Here is a 24,921-nt window from a genome sequence, read left to right on the forward strand (position 1 = left end):
TAGAAATTTCGAAAGTAGAGGTGAAATCACACTTGGTCAAATACTATTGAACGAGAAAGAGCATTAAAAAGAGTTTAGCGACACACCGGGAATTCGTTGATACGCGCAGCTAAGATGGAAAACATGAATGAGAAACGCAACGCCTCGACATATATAAATAATTGTTGTTTTGATTAGAAAATTATTTTTTATACTCATTCACGAAAGTGAATCATTATACTCATTCACGAAAGTGAATCAGTATATTGGTTTTGTGCAATGTCCGTCTTGCTGTCCGTCCGTCTGTCCGTCTGTCCGTCCGTCCGTCTGTCCGTCTGTCCGTATGAACGCAATCTATTTCGGCGCTATTGAAGCTAGAGACTTGAAATTTGGAACACATACTCGTGTATATCTCCGATTTATAAAGTGTTAAAATTTTCCCGATCCGCCCACTAGGGGCGTGGCAAATCGGAAAATGCATTTTCCGATATACCAGAAATCATGTTTGTTGAAGAGCTAGAAAGCTGAAATTTGGTACGTAGGTCCGCGTTGACCACCCAAGATCACGAGCTATGGCGGATATATCTACGCCCATTGGGGGCGTGGCAAATCGGATAAAACTGTATCTCCTAAAGTTGTAAACCTAGAATGCTGAAATTTTGCACGTCAGCTAATGGTATGATAAAGTCTGAAGATAAATTATAAGTCTACGCCCATTGTGGGCGTGGCAAATCGGACCTGAAGATATAGTGATTTTTTAAATTCTCCTATATTTTGGACACTATTGATGCTAGAGACCTCAAATTTTGTATATATACTCGGACTGATCACCCAAGACCAAAAAGTTGTGTCGGATATATTCAAACTTTGCAGTTAGGGTACCGTTATCCCTTTCTAAAAACTGATCAAAAATGAGGTGTCTACGCCCAGTTGGGGCGTGGCAAATCGGAAAACCCTGTATATTCTACAGTATTAGAGCGAAACTTAACTACTAAATTATTGATGGGATGTGAATGAGTATTCCGCAGCCGGTAACGCCCGACTGCAACGTTCTTACTTGTTTTATGTTAAAATAATAAAATAAAATAAAAACAAGTAAGAAGGCTCCAGTCGAGACCACTCGACTAGGAGATACCCTGAACCCTCCAAGCTGATATTCTAATCATTGTGGACTTCCTTTATGCACACATACACATACACATACACATGCACTTATAAGCACGCGCTCTGCAAACTGCGCAATAAGCAGCGGCTGCGCTGCAATGTGGGCAATATTATGACAATTTATTTGTTGAATAATTTCTTTTGTAGACATACAATCTTAATGAAACTTTTAGAGCGTAATCATATAGTTAAAATGTGTGTACATTCCAAAGCACAAGTCTGTAGTACTTGAAATGAAATTTACAAATTGTGGGCGAATGGGGCGTGGTATCCAAAATCTGTAAAATACAAAATCTTGGTATCCATTAACTTTATAAACAACGCTAATTTGAAGTCTCCAGGTTTAAAAGTGTTCAAATTAAGCTGAAAAAACAATCTCGATTTTTCGATTATTCTCGATAAAAAAGTTATCGGATGAGTTATCGAAAAAATATGATAAACTTGTACTGCCTATGGTATACTCGAGTGTGCATGCCAAATTTCAGCTCTCTAGCTCTTATATCTTCTGAGATCCTTTTGCTCAGCTCGTCGTCCTGATCAAGAATATATATATTTTATGGGGTCTGCGATGATTCCTTCTGCCTGTTACATACTTTTCACAAAACCATTATACCCTGATTTCTCATTTTCAATGGGTTCAGGGTATAATAAATTTTTTTTTTTTCCTTCTGGTTAAAGCATCCTCCGGGTATAGCGACGTAAAATCGTCGGTCTATAACCGGATTCCACTGTGTTTCAATTCAATTATTATATATATATATATATATATATATATATATAACCTGATTTCCTTAATAGCTTCTGTGTTAAGGACCCAACGAGGTAGTGATCTACCTATGATCTACCTGTGGTAATCCTTATAGGATAGAGAGCGGAAGATCGAGTGAGCTGCCTTCTTCTACCTGTTACATACATTTTAGCGAAACCTGATGCCTGAGTATAGCCATGTTTTTTCGTAAATACAATTTTTTGGATAACAATATTGCCACCTGACCAATTAATGGATAAGATGTATCTAAAATATAAGTTATTAGCACCTGATTATTTCCTTGGAATATGGAAAAATACAGTTATGTTGCATATTCAAAAGGAAAGTTTATTGAAAAAATTCGGATAGATTGAAGGCCTGGTCTAGTATAGGCCTGGCTTTTTTTTTACCAACTGTGGTACTCTGGGTGTGAGACGTCGTCGATGTTTTAGCCTTAAGACTACTCTATTGAATCGGCGAAGCAGGGCAATGTATGCCCTAAGTAGTCGTTGATATCGTCTACGTATCACGCGAATAAAACGACGGAGACGAACTACAGTGGTAGAAGCGGATGAGCTTGGAGTAGTAGTAGCAGCAGAAGCCGGCGTGGTTGCTGCTGATCTCGTCGTGGTTGGTGCCACCGTCGTAGTCCTTGGGGTCGTTGTAGTCGCTGGGGTCGTTGTGGTCGTTGTTGTCGTTGTAGTCGTTGTGGTTTTGGCTATGCAACTGGGTTCCGCTACATTTTCGGACTCTTCGCACTCACTATCAGTGCAGGCGCCTGCAATAGTGCATGCCGCATCGCTACCTCGAATCAGGCAAATTGCCAAGAAGGCACAGCCGAAGATAGCTGTTTGGATTCTCATATCGATGTTCGACTGTAAAGCTGTGGCTGCTGCAGCCCAATTTATACCGTTTTTGAGTTTTGGAATTCCTGTTTGCATTTACTTAATCGAAACATTCGCCAGCTGTGCCAACAAATGTAACTATTCTTGAGTAGTTTGCCTGCGTTTGTTATATATAGTTGGTGTAATAAGCCAATGGCATAATTACATTCGAAGTAACAGTTGAGTACACAGACGATGGAAAAAGTATCATTGAAATGGATTTAATCTCAAAATTTGTGATTATATATAGATTACTTGTTTTATTATACCCTGAACCCATTTTCAATGGGAAATCAGGGTATAATGGTTTTGTTGAAATGTATGTAACAGGGAGAAGGAGGCGTGGCAGACCCCACAAAGTATATATATTCTTGATCAGGGTGACGAGCTGAGTTGATTTGGCCCTGTCCGTCTGTCTGTCCGTCTGTCCGTCTGTCCGTCTGTCCGTATGTATGAACGCGTCGATTTCAGAAGATATAAGAGCTAGAGACTTCAAATTTTTTTTAAAATGTCCGTAATTACAGCGCGCATATCAAGTTTATCATTAAAAATCGATAACTCATCTCGATCTTTTTTTATCGATAAAAAACCTTATCGAAACCCAGTTATAAAATTATATCTTCTACACCTTTATTGCTAGAGTCTCCAAATTTTTAATGTATGCTTATATGCAATTTATACAATTTCGGTTTTTGTTAAAATTTACCCCCTACCTCTAAATTCACCCCCCTCACCCTCACTTTTGTAAAAGCGTATTTCAAATACTAGAGACTTGTGCTTTGGCAATTACATGCATATTCATGTTATAATCATAATCTAAAAGTTTCATGAAGATCGTACGTCCATAAAAGAAGTTATTAAACAATTAAGTTCTCATAGTAAGCGCACACTGCAGCCCATGCGTGTTTATCCGTGGTTGCTTGTATGTGTATGTGTGTGTGTATGTGTGTGTGTGTATGCGTTTGTGTCTGTATGCGTGTGTGTGTGTATGTGTGTCTGTATGCGTGTGTGTGTATGTATACCTGTGTGTGCGTACGTGCGTGTGTGTGTGTGTGTGTGTGTGTGTGCGTGTGTAAGCTGAAAGTCGCGAAAAAGTATTGAAATATCTATTGCTCCAAGGGTTCAGGGGATCTCGTAGTCGAGCAGTCTCGACTAGAGCTTTCTTACTTGTTTTTATACCCTGAACTCATTGAAAATGGGAAATCAGGGTATAATGGTTTTGTTAAAAGTATGTAACAGGCAGAAGGAGGCGTGGCAGACCCCACAAAGTATATATATTCTTGATCAGGGCGACGAGCTGAGTCGATTTGGCCCTGTCCGTCTGTCTGTCCGTCCGTCCGTCCGTCCGTCCGTCCGTCCGTATGTATGAACGCGTCGATCTCAGAAGATATAAGAGCTAGAGACTTGAAATTTTTTTTCCTAGGTCCGTGTATATCACGCGCATATCAAGTTTTTCTTTATATATCGATAACTACTCCCGATATTTTATTATCGATTAAAAACCTTATCGAAAGCTAGTTATTTAATTATATCTCCTATACCTTTACAGCTAGAGCTTCCAAATTTTAAATGTAGACTTATATGTATTTTATATAATTTCGATTTTTGTTGTAATTTACCCCCCACCCCTATATTCACCCCCTCACCATCACCTTTGTAAAAGGCGTATTTCAAGTACTAGAGACGTGTGCTTTAGAATATTCACACATTTTTACCATATGATTACGCTCTGAAAGTTTCATTAAGATTGTACGTCTAGAAATTAAATTATTCAACAAATAAATTCTTATAATGTTGCCCACACTGCAGCGCAGCCCAAGCGCAGTCGCTGCTTACTGCGCAGTTAGCAGAGCGCGTTATAATACGTGTGTGTGTTATGTGTGTCGAAAAGAAGTGCAGACTGATTAGAATATCAGATTAGAGGGTTCAGGGTATCTCATAGTCGAGCAGTCTCGACTAGAGTCTTCTTACTTGTTATACCCTGAACCCATTGAAAATGGGAAATCAGGGTATAATGGTTTTGTTAAAAGTATGTAACAGGCAGAAGGAGGCATGGCAGACCCCACAAAGTATATATATTCTTGATCAGGGCGACGAGCTGAGTCGATTTGGCCTTGTCCGTCTGTCTGTCCGTCCGTCCGTCCGTCCGTATGTATGAACGCGTCGATCTCAGAACATATAAGAGCTAGAGACTTGAAATTTTTTTCCTAGGTCCGCGTATATCACGCGCATATCAAGTTTTTCTTTTTATATCGATAACTACTCCCGATATTTTATTATCGATCAAAAACCTTATAGAAAGCTAGTTATTTAATTATATCTCCTACACCTTTAGAACTAGAGCTTCCAAATTTTAAATATACACTTATATGTATTTTATATAATTTCGATTTTTGTTGTAATTTATCCCCCACCCCTATATCCCCCCCTCACCCTCACCTTTGTAAAAGGCGTATGTCAAGTACTAGAGACTTGTGCTTTGGAATGTACATACATATTCACCATATGAATTTCTTCTGAAAGTTTCATTAAGATTGTACGTCTAGAAATTAAATTATTCAACAAATAAATTCTTATAATGTTGCCCACACTGCAGCGCAGCCCAAGCGCTGCTTATTGCGCAGTTAGCAGAGCGCAGGCTTATGCGTGCGTGTGGATGCATGTGTATGTATGTGTGCATAAAAGAAGTGCAGAATGATTAGAATATCAGCTTAGAGGGTTCAGGGTATCTCCTAGTCGAGCAGTCTCGACTAGAGTCATCTTACTTGATATATACATATATTTAAATAAATCATATGATTTGAATACATTGAAAATTGGAAGTCTGGGGATTTTGTAAAATGGATTGAAACAAACGAACAATCCGACGATCTCTGTGGGGGAATTCAGCAATATGAGAAACAGAAGAAGTAAGAGCGTTGCAGTCGAGCGTTACCGAGTGCAGAATACTTATTGCTACACCCCCATTAGTTTTGTGCAAATTAATAGAGGATGATATCAAACAAGTAAGAAAGCTCTAGTCGAGACTGCTCGACTACGAGATCCCCTGAACCCTTGGAGCAATAGATATTTCAATACTTTTTCGCGACTTTCAGCTTACACAAGAAACACGCACACACACACACACACACGCACGTACGCACACACAGGTAAACATACACACACACGCATATAGACACACATACACACACACACGCATACAGACACAAACGCATACACACACACACATACACATACAAGCAACCACGCATAAACACGCATGGGCTGCAGTGTGCGCTTACTATGAGAACTTAATTGTTTAATAACTTCTTTTATGGACGTACGATCTTCATGAAACTTTTAGATTATGATTATAACATGAATATGCATGTAGTTGCCAAAGCACAAGTCTCTAGTATTTGAAATACGCTTTTTACAAAAGTGAGGGTGAGGGGGTGAATTTAGAGGTGGGGGGGTAAATTTTAACAAAAACCGAAATTGTATAAATTGCATATAAGCATACATTAAAAATTTGGAGACTCTAGCAATAAAGGTGTAGAAGATATAATTTTATAACTGGGTTTCGATAAGGTTTTTTATCGATAAAAAAAGATCGGGATGAGTTATCGATTTTTAATGATAAACTTGATATGCGCGCTGTAATTACGGACATTTTAAAAAAAATTTGAAGTCTCTAGCTCTTATATCTTCTGAAATCGACGCGTTCATACATACGGACAGACGGACAGACGGACAGACAGACGGACAGGGCCAAATCAACTCAGCTCGTCACCCTGATCAAGAATATATATACTTTGTGGGGTCTGCCACGCCTCCTTCTCCCTGTTACATACATTTCAACAAAACCATTATACCCTGATTTCCCATTGAAAATGGGTTCAGGGTATAAAAAGTTGACGCTAAATTTTAAGTTTCTAGCTCTAACACTGCACTATGGGCGATTTTTCGATTTTGGCGGCATATAGTCTAAAAATTTTTGGTGAAATATTAAAATTTTTTTTTTTATTCCTCAGTTGTTAATGCTCCAATTAGATGAAAACAATTTTTAAATATTTTAGAGGTCAATTCTTTATTTGTGGGAAGGCCTTAAAGTCAGTTGATCTCTTGAAACTTTTAAGTATAAAAATTGGCAAGAAAAATTTTCTGCTGTTGCAAGTGCTCAAATTATTATTGTATTCATTTAAACTAATAAGAACTATATAGAAAAACAAAGGTGAAGGTATTTGTAATCTATTTTGTACAATACATGTGCATAAATATTTATTTTGTTCTTTTTGTCCAGCTTTATTGCTAATTGTATTTTTATCAAAAAAACTAACAATTTTGTTTGTGTTCCGTAGAGTATTTCTTAAAAAGTGCATATCAAAACATGCAACTTTAAATGGCAAGTTACTAAACAATGAGTCTAGTTTATGGTAGTATTAACCCTTTTTGATCGTTTTTGCTCCTTTTGAAAAAATATGCACTTAAAGTTTCCTCTGTTTTCACCAAGTACATGCTTCGTGACATTTGGAACAAGAACAACCACAGCCGAATAACCTTTACTATATATTAATAGCAATATTGTGTAAGTTCTCTATCAACCCAAAAAAAATCATATGATTTGAATACATTGAAAATTGGAAGTCTGGGGATTTTGTAAAATGGATTGAAACAAACGAACAATCCGACGATCTCTGTGGGGGAATTCAGCAATATGAGAAACAGAAGAAGTAAGAGCGTTGCAGTCGAGCGTTACCGAGTGCAGAATACTTATTGCTACACCCCCATTAGTTTTGTGCAAATTAATAGAGGATGATATCAAACAAGTAAGAAAGCTCTAGTCGAGACTGCTCGACTACGAGATCCCCTGAACCCTTGGAGCAATAGATATTTCAATACTTTTTCGCGACTTTCAGCTTACACAAGAAACACGCACACACACACACACACACGCACGTACGCACACACAGGTAAACATACACACACACGCATATAGACACACATACACACACACACGCATACAGACACAAACGCATACACACACACACATACACATACAAGCAACCACGCATAAACACGCATGGGCTGCAGTGTGCGCTTACTATGAGAACTTAATTGTTTAATAACTTCTTTTATGGACGTACGATCTTCATGAAACTTTTAGATTATGATTATAACATGAATATGCATGTAGTTGCCAAAGCACAAGTCTCTAGTATTTGAAATACGCTTTTTACAAAAGTGAGGGTGAGGGGGTGAATTTAGAGGTGGGGGGTAAATTTTAACAAAAACCGAAATTGTATAAATTGCATATAAGCATACATTAAAAATTTGGAGACTCTAGCAATAAAGGTGTAGAAGATATAATTTTATAACTGGGTTTCGATAAGGTTTTTTATCGATAAAAAAGATCGGGATGAGTTATCGATTTTTAATGATAAACTTGATATGCGCGCTGTAATTACGGACATTTTAAAAAAATTTGAAGTCTCTAGCTCTTATATCTTCTGAAATCGACGCGTTCATACATACGGACAGACGGACAGACGGACAGACAGACGGACAGGGCCAAATCAACTCAGCTCGTCACCCTGATCAAGAATATATATACTTTGTGGGGTCTGCCACGCCTCCTTCTCCCTGTTACATACATTTCAACAAAACCATTATACCCTGATTTCCCATTGAAAATGGGTTCAGGGTATAAAAAGTTGACGCTAAATTTTAAGTTTCTAGCTCTAACACTGCACTATGGGCGATTTTTCGATTTTGGCGGCATATAGTCTAAAAATTTTTGGTGAAATATTAAAATTTTTTTTTTTATTCCTCAGTTGTTAATGCTCCAATTAGATGAAAACAATTTTTAAATATTTTAGAGGTCAATTCTTTATTTGTGGGAAGGCCTTAAAGTCAGTTGATCTCTTGAAACTTTTAAGTATAAAAATTGGCAAGAAAAATTTTCTGCTGTTGCAAGTGCTCAAATTATTATTGTATTCATTTAAACTAATAAGAACTATATAGAAAAACAAAGGTGAAGGTATTTGTAATCTATTTTGTACAATACATGTGCATAAATATTTATTTTGTTCTTTTTGTCCAGCTTTATTGCTAATTGTATTTTTATCAAAAAAACTAACAATTTTGTTTGTGTTCCGTAGAGTATTTCTTAAAAAGTGCATATCAAAACATGCAACTTTAAATGGCAAGTTACTAAACAATGAGTCTAGTTTATGGTAGTATTAACCCTTTTTGATCGTTTTTGCTCCTTTTGAAAAAATATGCACTTAAAGTTTCCTCTGTTTTCACCAAGTACATGCTTCGTGACATTTGGAACAAGAACAACCACAGCCGAATAACCTTTACTATATATTAATAGCAATATTGTGTAAGTTCTCTATCAACCCAAAAAAGTGTCAAAGTTTTTGGAAAGACTTTTTTTCTCTATATATGAAGACATTTCCAAAAAAAACCTGGAATTTACGTATACTTAATAAGGGGGCGAAAAAAGAGGTGTGGCACAATTTAAGAGAAAAATATCCGAAATTCAAGAAAAATATTAGTAATACAATAAAAAAAAATTTGGCTTCTAGCTTTATTTTTAGACTTTATGCCGCCAAAATCGACAAATCGCCCATAGTGCACTGTAGAAAATGCCGTTTTTCCCGATTTACCACAGACCCATAATTTTTGACCAGTTCTTTTTACTTAGCCATAAGAAACGTAACTGTACAATTAGACTTCGATGCTTACGCTCCAAAAAAATTACTGGTTTTTATACTCTATATATTCTGCTATATTTTAGACACTATTGACGGATATGTGTCCGCCCACACGTGCCGTGGCAAACCGCAAAAGCTTATATCTCCTAAAGTATAAGAGCTAGTAGACTCAAATTTCGATAGTTAAGTTATCAGCAGCCTCCTCTATCGATGAGCCAAAAATAATTGTTCCGCCTCTTTTGGAGCGTATATCGAAAAATACCCTCTAATTTTCACATTTTTTGAGTCTCAATAACAATTATAGCAATTCAAAATTGATGGTTGAGAGAGAGAGACCTAAAAATAATTGTTAATATAGTAATATCAGTTCCTCGAAAGATTCAGGTATCTCGTACTCAAGCTTTTTTAAAGAAGAAGAAATACAGCTTATGTTGTATGTGCAAAGGTAAAAGTTTATTGAAAAATTTGTATAGATTTTAGACCTGGTCTAGTATAGGCCTGGCTTTTTTTTTACCAACTGTGGTACTCTGGGTGTGAGACGTCGTCGATGTTTTAGCCTTAAGACTACTCTATTGAATCGGCGAAGCAGGGCAATGTATGCCCTACGTAGTCGTTGATATCGTCTACGTATCACGCGAATAAAACGACGGAGACGAACTACAGTGGTAGAAGCGGATGAGCTTGGAGTAGTAGTAGCAGCAGAAGCCGGCGTGGTTGCTGCTGATCTCGTCGTGGTTGGTGCCACCGTCGTAGTCCTTGGGGTCGTTGTAGTCGCTGGGGTCGTTGTGGTCGTTGTTGTCGTTGTAGTCGTTGTGGTTTTGGCTATGCAACTGGGTTCCGCTACATTTTCGGACTCTTCGCACTCACTATCAGTGCAGGCGCCTGCAATAGTGCATGCCGCATCGCTACCTCGAATCAGGCAAATTGCCAAGAAGGCACAGCCGAAGATAGCTGTTTGGATTCTCATATCGATGTTCGACTGTAAAGCTGTGGCTGCTGCAGCCCAATTTATACCGTTTTTGAGTTTTGGAATTCCTGTTTGCATTTACTTAATCGAAACATTCGCCAGCTGTGCCAACAAATGTAACTATTCTTGAGTAGTTTGCCAGCCTTTGCTTTTTACTTATTTGGTTTCCATAATAAGCCTAATAAGCATAATTACTTTTAACGCAATAATACAGTTGAGAAATTAAGGTCACTTCATGAAAAAATTTGTCTTGGTTATTTTAGTTATTAATTTTGGTCGAAAAAATCATGTAGGTCTAGCTGTAAATAATCTTTATTGCGAAAATACTTCGACAACAAATTGAAATTTAACTGAATTTATAGGAGCAATTTATGGAATTATTGTTGATTACAGGCTAACTGTAATTGATCGAGAAACTTACGCGACCTTGAAGAAAAGGGAATCACTAATTAATAGATACATATGTAATATTATTTAAGACATCAGTCTTTACGCCTTTCCGAGGGAGAAGAAAATAATAAAATAAATTGCACTGGAGACAATTAAAAGCGGTAATTAATAATAGATTAATATAATTGGTATGACGACAGATATATATAAGTTAAGACTTTCGACAATCTAAGGAGGCTGGAGAGTCCAGTCAGACATTCAAGGGGAGAACCTAACCAGTTGAACAGATTTAGTTCAATTTATATTCGGACTAGAGAGAGTTTAGACCTATTGTTCCAAATTATGTAAAATATATTATTTCATTGAATTACTAATTGTATTGAATTACGTGTGTGTATTACCACGTGTGTTATTGCGTTGTCTGTTATAGAATTACTGAATTACCAATTACTAGTTGTATTATCTTTTGTTACCGAACCGGCAAACAGTTTTTATTATTTTATATGGCTTGGGAAGCCCTCAGGATCCTTTTTGGTGTAAGACCTACTTAGGTGAGGGTGGTTCCACAATCATCTCGTCTCTCTCTTACTTTCGTTTCATTTATTTATTTATTTTACTTTCTTCTTTTATATATTGATGCCAGACTTATTCTCTTCCGAAAGGGAAGCCCAAAGTATTCCTCTTTGGTTCTAAGACCTACTAGGGTAAGGGTTATTCCACGATCGAATAGAAGGTCTCTGCAATTCATGTTTTTATTTTTGCATATTTATGCTTTGCTTGTTGATTAGAGATTTCCAGACAACCGCCTTTTAATTTTGTTATATAGTTAGTGCTTTAAACTTAACTTTGACCACTAGGTTTCTTTTAATTTATACGGAAACCCATCATTCAACACAGGTGGAAATTGTGACGTTTATTTTTTATGACATTTGTCTTACGGCAAGGATTTGAACCTCGATACGAGAATCAATCTCGTACCACTATTATGCCTGCAAATTTCTTGTATTTTCGTTTTAAGACTCGTCTCGGCACGGATTTGAACCTAGGTATGGCAAATATCACCATTTAGCCACGATTTCTTTTATGTTATAGAATTATCTAGTGCACCAACACTTGCTAGAAATTATGTTATTATTTATTGTATTATGTTATGGGTCCCTGCTCGGGCGCCAGTTAAGCGCTCCCATACTAGAGTACTAGTGATTGGGGGACGCTGTGTTGGGTTCTTGTGAATATATAACAACTTTATGTTCAATGAAATAATATATTTTACATAATTTGGAATAATAGGTCTAAACTCTCTCTAGTCCGAATATAAACTGAACTAAATCTGTTCAACTGTCTGACTGGACTCTCCAGCCTCCTTATTTTATAATGATGTTTACATATGTCACTCAAGAGCCCTAGCGGTTTTATGGCACTCTTTGTATTTTGTAGAGATCTGTCTGCAAAGTTGATCGCTAAGAAACTCATACTCGTTCTGTACCAGTAATAGAATTTTTTTTAGCATATCTCTAGGCGCAACTTTGAACAAGATATTTTATGTAATATCTAACGCTTAGCTAAGATGTACGTAACAGCTAGAAGTAGACGTGACTGACCCCTTAAGAAATATATATGTATATGTATGCATCTGTCAGTCTCCTCTCGTTAAGAAAAAATAAAAAAAAAATTTTAAAAAAGAAAACAAAAAAAATTGAAATATTCAATGTCACATTTTCTATATTAGCTCATCCCATTTTCTTAATGTCGATAAAAGTTCATTTAATCTTGTTTTTTAAGAGCTGAATATTTTAGATTTACTAAGAACGTGCAAAGAATTTATTTCAAATACTAACTACTTGAGCTTTTGCACTCGTATGCAAATCCTCATCATGCTCTGAAGCCCAGTTTCTCCAGTCACAGCTTGTCGGCAATAAATTATTGCTATAGATCCTAAGAATGTACACATAATTATTAACAGAATACATTCAGTATATATATGCACATATATACATATGTATATTAATAGATCAAAACCATCCCGATTGTAATTTGCCCGTAAGCTTGTATCTGTATCTATTCGTATATATAGGTGTGTAAATATGTGTATGTATATGTGTTTGTTATGTATGTATGTTTCAAAGAAGCTTAGAATGATTAAAAGTATCAGCGCTTCGCAGGGCACAGGGTTTTTACTGGTTTCCTATGCGGCTATGGCCTATGATCATTTCTCTTGCAGTTAGACATAGTAAAACATATTGGGTAGATAACAAAGCTGACCAAGCCAGCTGTGAATGACTTGCTTGTGGTTTCCTCCATTTAGATTAATGAGTATATTGACACATAAGATTAAGATCCTCTAGCTTCTAGGTTGGGTCATTGATTATCCGCGCAGTTGGCAAATAATACAACGTTATCGGACGAGTTTTAAGTCATGGCTAGTGGCTTCCAGGGCTGTGTGACTGGTTTCATCGAACCATTTGTCAGCTGAACAAACAGATGCAACCATTTTCAAATATGTAGTTTTTTTTCCGCTTCATATAATATATAATGTTAAAAAAAAGAGCCATAGCTAAATTCTAAAAAATTCCATTAACTGGTGCTCAAATATAAGTAACAGACTAGCAGAGACCATTCACTTATCCCGCATTTGATTTTCCGCAAAAGATTTATTCTTCAGTTGGAATTTGAAATTTGTAAATTCCATCAGATTGCTTGGAGTGTTTGAGATGTGGCTCGTTCAAGTAAAGACACAGATATTTTGGGCATGCAATAGAAATATTTATTAGAATAAGTTCGTTTGGATATTGGTCAAGTTGTGTCTAGCCTCTGAGTCTTCTGACGCCTCTAGTAGCGACAAGCCTAACTGGGACCCGTATCTGCCTTCCATTTCCATTTCCGCGATTTCCGTTTCCCCGTCTGCACCCGCGGGCACGCACTACCCTCAGTTGACCTTGTAATTGAGTGTACCTTTGCCTCAATATCCTGTTCTTCCTTCTTTCTCTTCTTAGCTGTTTGCGTAAGCGCCTTAGGCGACGATTCCCAGTGCCTGTAGTAGAGGTAGCAGCAGTCGTAGCGTCCGCGGCAGCGGCTGCCGTGGTTGCATCATCAGTGCCTGCTGCTGCTGCTGCTGTCGTTTCTTCCTCTGTCGCAGCGCAACTAGGATCCGCTGCATTTGCGGCATCTGCGCACTCTGCTTCAGTGCAGGCGCCAGGAGTTGCGCATTGCGCATCGCTGCCTCGAATCAGGCAAATGGCCAAGAAGACACAGCCTAAGATAACAGTTTGGATTCTCATCTCGATACTGCGAAGTTGGCTTTGAATGATAAACTGTGACAGCTGCAGCCCAATTTATACCGTTTTCGAGTTTGCGAATTTATATTTGCATTTGCGTTTGTTATTGGGTATTCTATTGAATATATTAGACTCCAGCTGTGACAACTTAACTATTCTCAAACAATAAACTCGCAATTTAGATGCTATTATAATCAAGAGCCACAAGAACATTTGGAGCTCTGTTTGAACTCGTAATTTTGCTTATTTACTTTAAAATTGTATTTATGTTTCTTTTAGATACCATAATCATAATAGATTATACTTTATGTTTTATTAATTGCGTAGTATTTTACTAATTACTGTCTTATCGTTTCTCCATTTGTCCGTGAATATATTTTACATACTTTGAATTTGGTATGTTTACGCATTCTAATCGCCGACATTTTGAATTGGAAATCCAAGAAATATAAGTATATATGGCAAACCTTAATAACTGAGAGTAGATATCTTATATATTCTATCGATTAAAAACTGAGCCACCCTGTATTCGAGGGAAGAACAACTAAAAACACTCTAGTCGGCAGCTCCTGACTAAAAGATACCACGGAATCTTCCCAGAGCTGCTATTCGAATCACTTATATAAGCATAGCAAACAACGTAAACATTGAGTATTACCTTGATAAATTTATAGTTTAATAACTTTTGTTGTAGTTGGACTTGGCGAATAGAGGACAGAAAAAATGTTAGGGTATATAGAGAAATACGTTTTTAACTACCAAAGTAATGTTCTTGTTTGTTTTTAGTTGGCGTTCCACTATTATATTAATAAAGCAATCCATTCATAAAAGAACTTTAGAACTGACTGATGGGTATACATAAAAAAAAGTCTTGTATGCCTGAAACTATGCTACATGATGATCGAGCTTAAAGCTATATGATTTTATATATATTTATCCATAATATATTTTGACCTTAAACAGCGGGGCTTTGCCAAAACAATGGGTATACACTAAATATTATTATTATTATATTTTTTTTTTTCTTTTTTTTTCTCAGTCCTCACAAACTGAGTGAGGTTTGGCTCTAATTTTATGTATATACACTCCCCGAAATTCAAATGAAGGCACCATGCTTTTCTAGATTTTTTTGAGTATTATTCATGTTGGTATATATATATTTTTTAAATCGCATATTTCTATTCGTTATATGTTACACACAACAATTTTTTGATATATTTTGTAAACAAGAAACTTATAATCTAGGAAAAACGAAAATTTTCAAAAATAAAGCGCGAAATTCAATTAAAGGCACTTTGATTTTTCATATCACAAAATCGAAAACAAACTTGATTAAAACCCGTAAATATTAATTAATAATGTGTCCATCCCCCAGATTTGTGAATAACTTCAAAAATCCGATCTGGCATTGAATCAATAGTTTTTTTAAACTCGGCTTCTGGTATTTGAGCCCATTCCTGAGAAACCGCTTTTCTAAGCTCTTCCACCGATTGAAATTTTCTTCCTCCAGCATAAACCCATCTGGCAAGGTTTCCCCACATGTTTTCCATAGGATTTAAATCCGTAGATCGAGCAGGCCATGGCATTATGGTGATTTGCATCTCGACTAGACCGTGAAACATGTATGGCCGCATTATTCTGTTGGAAAATTGAATCCATCGACGGTTCTTCATCCAAAAAGTGTACAAGAACATTTTTCAATAAATTTATATAACCTTGAGAGTTCAAACGTCCGGATACTTCGCATATTGGGGTTCGGTTGTGGTAGCTAAATGCAGCCCATACCATTAATGATCCGCCACCAAAGTTTCGCTTTGTGGAGTATCACTCAGGCTGTCGAATGTCATGCCAGTTATAATTAAAACCATCAGGGCCATCTAAGTTAAACTTTTTCTCATCTGAGAAAACCACTTTTTCCAGTTTTCCGACCAGGACATGTGTTGCTTCGCAAAATGTAGCCTGGCCGCCATGTGGCCGTTAGATAAAGCCGGCTTTGACTTCATTTTCAACCATTTTAGTCGGTTGCTAGTTGCAAAAATTTGCTGGACACGGCGTTTTGTTATAGGAAGGTCTAATTCCTTAAGAATCTTGGCAGCAGTAGAATTTTTTTTTTTTTTTTGAGTCCTGCGCGTATAATAGCGGATTTTCCACGTGGTGACACCTTTTGATTATTGCAATTTTTCCAATTTTAGTTGTAATTTTCTTTCAAATTCACAACATTATTTACTGCAGTTGGCGAGCGATTCAATTTGGATGCAATCCTTCGGTTTGACCAACCCACATCCTTGTATGCAAGGATTTTAGCGATTTCTTCACTTGTCAGAGTCGCTCCTCCTCCCATTTCAATATGTATATGTGTTGTTAAAGTACTATATCTGATTGTACCGTTTCTACACTTAATAAACCAAATTAAAAAAAAAAAAAATTAAAATTAAAAAAAAATAAAATAAAATAATTTTTTGGTATCTAACACTTTAAGCAATCTGAAGTACATTGCACAATGCAGGTTATATATATATATATATATATATATATATATATATATACAGTTTCGCCGAAATGAGCACGCACAATGTTTATGCTTTCAAAAAGTTGAATGTTTCGCCTAATGCAATTTAACTTTGCCATATTTTTGGATCCGTTTTATGCTTCATTTATTTTCACTCATTTAACTGAAGAGCTTATGGTATAGGACCGATCGATCAAATTTGAAGTCTGTAGCCTTAATAGCAACAAAATGGGTGCATTCAAACAACAACTACAGGCGCGGACATCAAAAATGGCATTGTGCAGACTCAATAAAAATATTTCTTCGGCAAAACAACCATCTGCAAGGCAATAGTCAAGCACTGAAGAAATCTTAAGCGGAGCAGTTCGTCACCAACAGAATTGAATTCATGCTAAACAAATCGGTCGGCAGATGGACTGGAAGAGATCCGACTGTTTCGTGAGGATGGACAGGCAGCGCACTAAAACTTGCTTGCATAGGATATCTTGTAGAAGCCGAAGAAGACGAAGCGTTGTTATATGTACATACATATGTATGTATATGCTGACTCACAGACACAATAACTAGACTCCTACTTCAAAAGATAATAAGCTGCATCAATGAAATTTTTAAAAAGTTAATGCATTAATTATATTATTGATAAGGATCTATGATACGGTTTTGAAGAACTTGATTCGAGAATAAAAACTCTAATAAGTAAATACACAAATTAGTTGGGTATGCACGGAAAATATTTATTGAAATTAGTTGAATTGGGTATTGATATGGCTGTGTTTAGCCGAGCAGGGGCCTCCTTTGAATGACAACAGCCTTTTTGACAGGTCCCCTGATAACAGCATTTTTCTTGACACGCACCCTGACACACCGTCTGTTCCTGAGCCTAAGGTTGTTTTGGCGCAGGATAGTATTGTTTTTACGTAGAGTCCGAACACGTTTTCTTAGACGGCGTAGCTGAACGGCACAAGTGGCGTCTGAGGGTGCGGCTGGAGTGGCCGCGCCCGCGTCCGGGTCAGCTGGCGTAGGTGCGGGTGTCGGTTCTTCAGGTGCAGGAGCAGGAGTCGGCGGGTCGGCACAACTAGGATCCGCTGCATTTGCGGCTTCTGCGCACTCTTCGGGAGTGCAGGCGCCGGGAGTTGCGCATTGCGCATCGCTGCCTCGAATCAGGTAAATGGCCAAGAAGGCACAGCCGAAGATAACAGTTTGGATTCTCATCTCGATATCGGGGAGTTCGTTTTGAATGCCAATCTGTGGCCGATTGAGTCCAATTTATACCAATTTGGAGCTTGCGAATTCGTACATTCGTATTTGCTTTGCATGAATTGAAGCATTTATCATCTGTGACAACAAATGCAAAGTATTCTAAAATATTCCACAAGTTTTTTTCGATTTTTTAATTAATTCTCGTATTTAACTGTGAAAACAATCAAACAGTCAAACAAATATAAAAAGCTTTATCAATGTGTTCCTTAATCGCATATACGAAGTAGAATTCGTATTACAATAGCCTCATTACGCATATTCCGCAATAATTATTGATTAATGGGTTCCATCTTTTCGATGTCGAGATCAACAATCAAACATGATTTAATACGGGTCACTCTGATTAATTTAGAATTAATAGTTTTATCATCTTAGGTCTGATAGGTGGCTAAGAGCATCATTTTGCCGGCTTACTAAACGCTTACGGTATATATTTATGAATAAATATATGAACAGCTGTCTTAATGAACAATATTTACTAGTTCCGTACGCCCATAGAAAAGGAACATCCAACTGTGTTACGCTTAGTATTTTTGTATGTCTGCATATTATTCTACAAATAATTCGCTTTTCAGCAATGTTTATTTTGGGTTTTTTTCTTCGCAGCCAGAACTTAACTGTTAAAAGAGCATTGACGTACATTGTGTTTCATTTTATTATATTCATACTCATATTCACTTTTAAATATGTTCGTAATATATTGATATATTATATTTTCTATCCATATATTCAGTCTGCATTTGATCTTCATTCAATGTTCATTGAATCCAATTTCCTAAGAGTTTATGCAGCATATCGGATGCTGCTTTTAATAAAGTACGAATATAGAGATGATTATTTCAAAAAGTAATTGATTAATGGAAAGCTGGGCGATATAAAACTCACAGAATGCAATATTATATTTTTATTGCTTGCAGCACAAGTTAAGGTGCAACAGTAAATCGACGAAAAATTGTAGCCAATCACAAGAAAATGATCTAGAGTTATGCAAAAACATTTGGAGTTAAAGTGTTCATACACACATATTTATATATTTCATAAAAAATTTCAAGCGAAATTCCACATCAATATGAAATAAAATATTATTTTTATATTTGCATTTAAAAATGTATATTTATATCATTTAGTGCGCCAATAAAAGAATCAAACAGTTTAAGTTAGCCAAAAAATAAACAATTAATAGACGACTGAAACGTTACCAAAATGTTTCGTTCCGCTCGTTATAACGAATAAATGCAATTAGCGCAGTGTCAATAATAATAAGATATAAAATAAAATAATACTGTATAAATAATAATTTATGGTTGACTAAGTGATCACAATAAACTACATTACATCGCAATAAACTATACTACATATTGAACCAAGCAATGTCTTAATTCTTTAGAAATATATCTTACTATCTGAACTAGCTGTCTGGTAATATTTATTTTACTTTATTTTTATACCCTGAACCCATTTTCAATGGGAAATCAGGGTATAATGGTTTTGTTGAAATGTATGTAACAGGCAGAAGGAGGCGTGGCAGACCCCACAAAGTATATATATTCTTGATCAGGGCGACGAGCTGAGTTGATTTGGCCCTGTCCGTCTGTCTGTCCGTCTGTCCGTCTGTCCGTCTGTCCGTCCGTCCGTCTGTCCGTCTGTCCGTCTGTCCGTCTGTCCGTCTGTCCGTATGTATGAACGCGTCGATTTCAGAAGATATAAGAGCTAGAGACTTCAAATTTTTTTTTTAAATGTTCGTAATTACAGCGCGCATATCAAGTTTATCATTAAAAATCGATAACTCATCCCGATCTTTTTTTATCGATAAAAAACCTTATCGAAAACCAGTTATAACATTATATCTTCTACACCTTTATTGCTAGAGTCTCCAAATTTTTAATGTATGCCTATATGCAATTTATACAATTTCGGTTTTTGTTAAAATTTACCCCCCACCCTTAAATTCACCCCCTCACCCTCACTTTTGTAAAAAGCGTATTTCAAATACTAGAGACTTGTGCTTTGGCAACTACATGCATATCCATGTCATAATCATAATCTGAAAGTTTCATGAAGATCGTACGTCCACAAAAAAGTTATTAAGCAATTAAGTTCCGATAGTAAGCGCTCACTGCCGCCCATGCGTGTTTATGCCTGTGTGTGTATATGTATGTAATTGCTTGTGTATGTGTGTGTGTGTGTGTGTGTGTATGTGTGTATGTATGTGTGTGTATGTATGCCTGTGTGTGCGTGTTTCTTGTGTAAGCTGAAAGACGCGAAAAATTATTGAAATAGCTATTACTCCAAGGGTTCAGGGGATCTCGTAGTCGAGTAGTCTCGACTAGAGCTTTCTTACTTGTTATTTAATTGAATTCTTATTGACAAAACGAGAGTCAAATTTAGGTGAACCTAAAAAAATGTCAAACAAATTATTTTAATAATATTAACAGCCCGCTGGAGGTATGTTAATTACCAGTCCGGTCAGCTGTGCTGTGTGGATGGCCCTTCACTGCTGCCCCCTGTTCTCTTTGTGAAATAATAAACAGTTTTCATATTTTGTTTATGCCCTTTATAAAACAAGTTTATTGAATTCATTATTTAAAAAAATGAACAGCATGTTAATGGTTCAATGGGCTTAACCCAGGTTTCTGAATGGTCGTCTGGCCCCCAGACGTGCAAACAGTCTGTTCCGATTCCTTCTCCTACGCATCATTTGAGCCCTTCTCCTTTGGGCGCGCAGGCGCCTTTGGCGATTCCTCCTTCTGCGTTGGGCCCTCCTTTGATTCAACCTCATGCGGCGCAAGCGAGCTCTCAGTCGAACCACTTGTGCCTGCGCTGCACTAGTAGTCGTCTCAGAGCCGGAACTGGGCACAGTTGCTGCTCCTGCACCTCCAGGAGCGGGTGTCGCTGCTCCCGGAGCGGGTGTCGCTGCTCCCGGAGCGGGTGTCGCTCCTCCCGGAGCGGGTGTCGCTGCAGGAGTCGCCGTGTTTTCACAACTAGGATCCGCTGCATTTGCGGCTTCTGCGCACTCTACGGCAGTGCAGTCGCCGGGAGTTAAGCAATCCGCATCGCTGCCTCGAATCAGGCAAATGGCCAAGAAGGCACAGCCGAGGATAACCGTTTGGATTCTCATCTCGATGCCAAGTAACTGGTTCGAATGTCAATCTGTGGCCGCAAAAGCCCAATTTATATCAATTGTCACTTGTGAATTTGAGCTTAATTTTAGTTAGCATTGAATTAAACACAGCTAACCTCATTTTATTTGGACAGTTTTTACGTATTTTAAGCTATCTGCGTCATGTTATTATTTGAACAGTTTTAATTGAAAGCAGTACAAAACATTTTGAATAGATTTGGCCTAAATATGCATATAACATGTCACACCTAGCTGCTAGCTCTGAAACTAGCTGCTAGAATTCTTACAAATTCAAAGCACAGTTCTAGGCGTATGATTTTTATCTTTAAACGATCGCTTGCAAATAATGTGACGTATTTCAAAATTGAGAAAGAGCAAACAGCTAAATGACTGAAATTAAATAATTCATTTATTTTATTATATTCTATTATATAATATTAAATATATATTTTAAAATATTAAATTTGCTAGCTCAATAAATGCTTATTTTTTATAATAATAAATGCTCAATAAATGCCAATCATTCAATATATAAATATGTATTAAAATTAAAAGAATGTCGAGAGTGCTCGACTGTCACTGTTATCAAGCCTAAGGGAAAAAAACGCGTTTTTCAAGTATTCGTCAAATCTTTTCAGTATTTTTAAGATCTACTGTCCTACTCGTGGCGGAGACAAATCCAACAAATCAAGAACCATGAAAATTGGTCCAGCACATATCAAGTTATAAGTCTCGGTAAACTTTTACACAACTCTCTTTTATATATATAGAGATTACTGGTTTTCGATAATGTTTTTAATCGATAACAAAATAACGGGGCAATTGATCGATATTTAAAGTAAAACTCGATATGCGCGTGGTATATATCTAAAATATATGCACATGAATCGGTAAAGTTAATAAGTTAACAATGGGAATTAATGGATGTGGTTTGATATGGTGTGGTTGGCTTTAACTTGTTTAGTCTTAGATGTGCGCGCACACACACACCCACAGAGATATCTAGGCACACTCATGTGCTTTTTCACACATACACCCACACACAGAGGCAACCACTTACCTTGCACTTACGAAAACTAACTAAATGCGAGTAACGCTCAAGGTTTATGCCAACATACATATGTGCTGCTGTATGTGAGTGTGTGCAATGCATCTGTCTGTATCTGTGCGTGTGTAAGTGTGTGTTTAAAAAGCTCTGTTGGCACAGGACCAAATGGAAGCAAAAGAAAAATACAGCAATCGTCGTGCTTAACTGGCGTGTGCTTTACGACGCAACATTTTCAAAAATGATTGCCAACTTATGCGCTGTTCGCGTGGGTGGTGGAGGGGGTCGATGTTGTGGGGTTGGCTAGGTTGCTCAACAATAGCAACAGCTCAAAAATCTCTGTGCCACCTGGTCGCAGGTGTTGCGTCGCATTGTCAATTTGTTAAAGTGCATGTTGAATAATGCAGTCAACGGCCGGACGCTCGACAGCTGTCGTTCTGCGGCCTCATTGACTGCTTCAACTAGCATCAGGGCCAGCAACGGATTCTGTGAGCGAAACGAAAATCGCTTTTAATTTGCAAACGTGGCGAAATACGAACTAAATCCGATTAAAAGTCATATTTTGTTGCCATTCACTTCGCTGTGTATTTAGTTCGGGCTGCATTTAGCTTCACTTGCATCTCGTTCTTATTGTTCAGCCAAGAGAAAGAAATTGTTGTCTGAATTTCTCCGTTGGTGGCTGTCAGCAAAAGTTGAGAGCCACTCGTTTCGGTTTGATTGTATAAGGGGGTCCCTGGAGCAGAGCAAATATAAAGACAATGACAGACCTGGCTTGCTTCCACCTTGCTCTCCTTCAGTTAATAAAAGCACTTAAACTTTTGCTTACCTTGAGGTCTTGTTTCAGGTTTATTTCTCCCCTGCGCAGTTGGATACTTTAATTGCTATAATTCGAAAAATCAACCAAACTAACTTATTGATGAATTACATTTGTTTTTTGATATTAAATCAATAGTTTTATTGCGGTTAATAATTTATGGACTATTAACACAATTCGAATTCATGTATGAATACCATAGAAATTAAACGACAAATTGTGTGAGTAGATATAAATGGGCATGAACATATATACATATATGTATATACATATACCATAAGCGTATGGGTGACTAAATATAAACAAAAATATTAAATTTTTGGTCAATTTGAATTGCGCAAATGATTTAATTGCCATAGGCTTTTGATATAAACTTCATTTTTTTTTCTAGCAGTTCCTTTTTTTATTCTCTCTATGTCTTTTTCATTCTAACTTTATCTACATATCTATCTATCTTTCTTTATTTTAACTGCGCCTCTCTCTCTTTCTATGTTTCTAAATCTTGCTGTGTTTCTTCTGTAGTTCTATCTTTCTCTTTGTCTCTATTTCTCCCTCATTCACTCTCTTCCCTCTCTCTCTGTCCCGTTTTCTCTTTCTTTGTCTCTCTGTGTTTCTTGTGTACATCTCTATAAATAGATCTCTCTCTAGAGAGAGTTTTCTGTGTAACTCACTCTCTATCGCGCTCTCACTCTCTTTCTATCTATCTTTTTGTATCTCATCAGTCTCTCACTATATACCTCCCTCACTTACCCTCTCTCTATCACTCCCTCTATCTCTCTCTCTATCTCCCTCTATCTCTCTGTGTCTCTCTCTCTCTCTCTGTCTACAACTTTTATAAAATTCCTTTCTCAGCTTTATTTACAATGATTAATATATCGTCTCAATTATACGCAATTAAAGGATACATCATAATGTTGCTGTCAATCGTAAGGATTGACATAAAAGCTTCCAAGTCATTAAACATTTTATTTTTAAACATATTATTATCGATATACTTTTTTTGTGCAGCACGAACACTCAGCAATAACAACAAAAACAACTGAGCAACTGAACAAAATAAAGAACAATAACAAATTGCCTTAATTTGGCAAAATTGTGCCACAACACACAGTTAGAAATGTTATTTGGGGGGGTTTGGTTGTTGGAGGTTTGGAGATAAAGGCTAAGCTGTATTTGTCGTGGATAGGCGCACAGCACGCAAGGTTCCCAGGTCGAGGTTGCCCTCGTAATTGGCCCCTCGCACGCAGCCCAAGGGCATTTTATATTCAATTACCAGTTTGGCGAAGCCGACCTCTTATAGCCAACTGCTAATGGTTACCTTTGACCGGGCGGGCTTAGTTTTATTTGGAATTGAACGCAGGCCAGGTGACAGGTCGCATGGTGCTATAAGCGCGCAAGGAATTCAATTCGGCTCCAGCATGGAGCACAATGTATGCATACTCGCATGCATGCCACACACATACACAATTCATATGCACATACATAATACATGTGCTACACGCATACAACTTAAAGACCTCTCGAATAATGCCCGCTTATCATTCTATTAATATCAAAGCTTCGGCTTGCGGCGCAATTACAAGAGTTAATTAAATGCCGCCCACGGCCACAGAATTCAATTATTTTAGCTCCTCCTTGTGGATTGTGTTGTACACAATTTAAGCCTTTCATTAACATTTGCAGAGCATGTGTCTGGCCTGGCCCCCTCTCTCTCTCTAAATATATATATATGTATATGTATATATCTCTATTCTTACCTTTCTCTCGCTCTCTTTTTCTGTGTGCCTGCATTGCAGAAGTCGCCGCGCAAGTTATCCAATTCATCGGTGCATGCACTGCCCGAGAGTCGACGCCATTTGATGGAATTGGATGAGGGCGAACTCTTCATGGAGCTGATACGTGACGTGGCCAACGAGCTGGACATTGATGTGCTGTGCCATAAGATATTGGTGAACGTGGGCCTGCTAACCCATGCGGATCGTGGATCTCTCTTTCTGGCCAAGGGCACGCCAAACAACAGGTACCTGGTGGCCAAGCTCTTTGACGTCACACAAACGACAGGTG

The 24,921-nt window shown here is 37.3% G+C and overlaps 1 protein-coding gene across 1 annotated transcript in view; it reads left to right on the forward strand.

Annotated features, from left to right (window-relative positions):
• LOC6575197 (cGMP-specific 3',5'-cyclic phosphodiesterase) overlaps positions 1 to 24,921 on the forward strand; it is a 71,990-nt gene that overhangs the window by 39,063 nt on the left and 8,006 nt on the right. Inside the window, exon 4 of the mRNA XM_032728524.2 lies at positions 24,654 to 24,918. Coding sequence (XP_032584415.1) covers positions 24,654 to 24,918 — 265 coding nt within the window. The remainder of the gene's footprint in view (positions 1 to 24,653; positions 24,919 to 24,921) is intronic.

This window comes from Drosophila mojavensis, unplaced genomic scaffold, assembly GCF_018153725.1.
Source record: "Drosophila mojavensis isolate 15081-1352.22 unplaced genomic scaffold, ASM1815372v1 contig_231, whole genome shotgun sequence".
NCBI lineage: Eukaryota > Metazoa > Arthropoda > Insecta > Diptera > Drosophilidae > Drosophila > Drosophila mojavensis.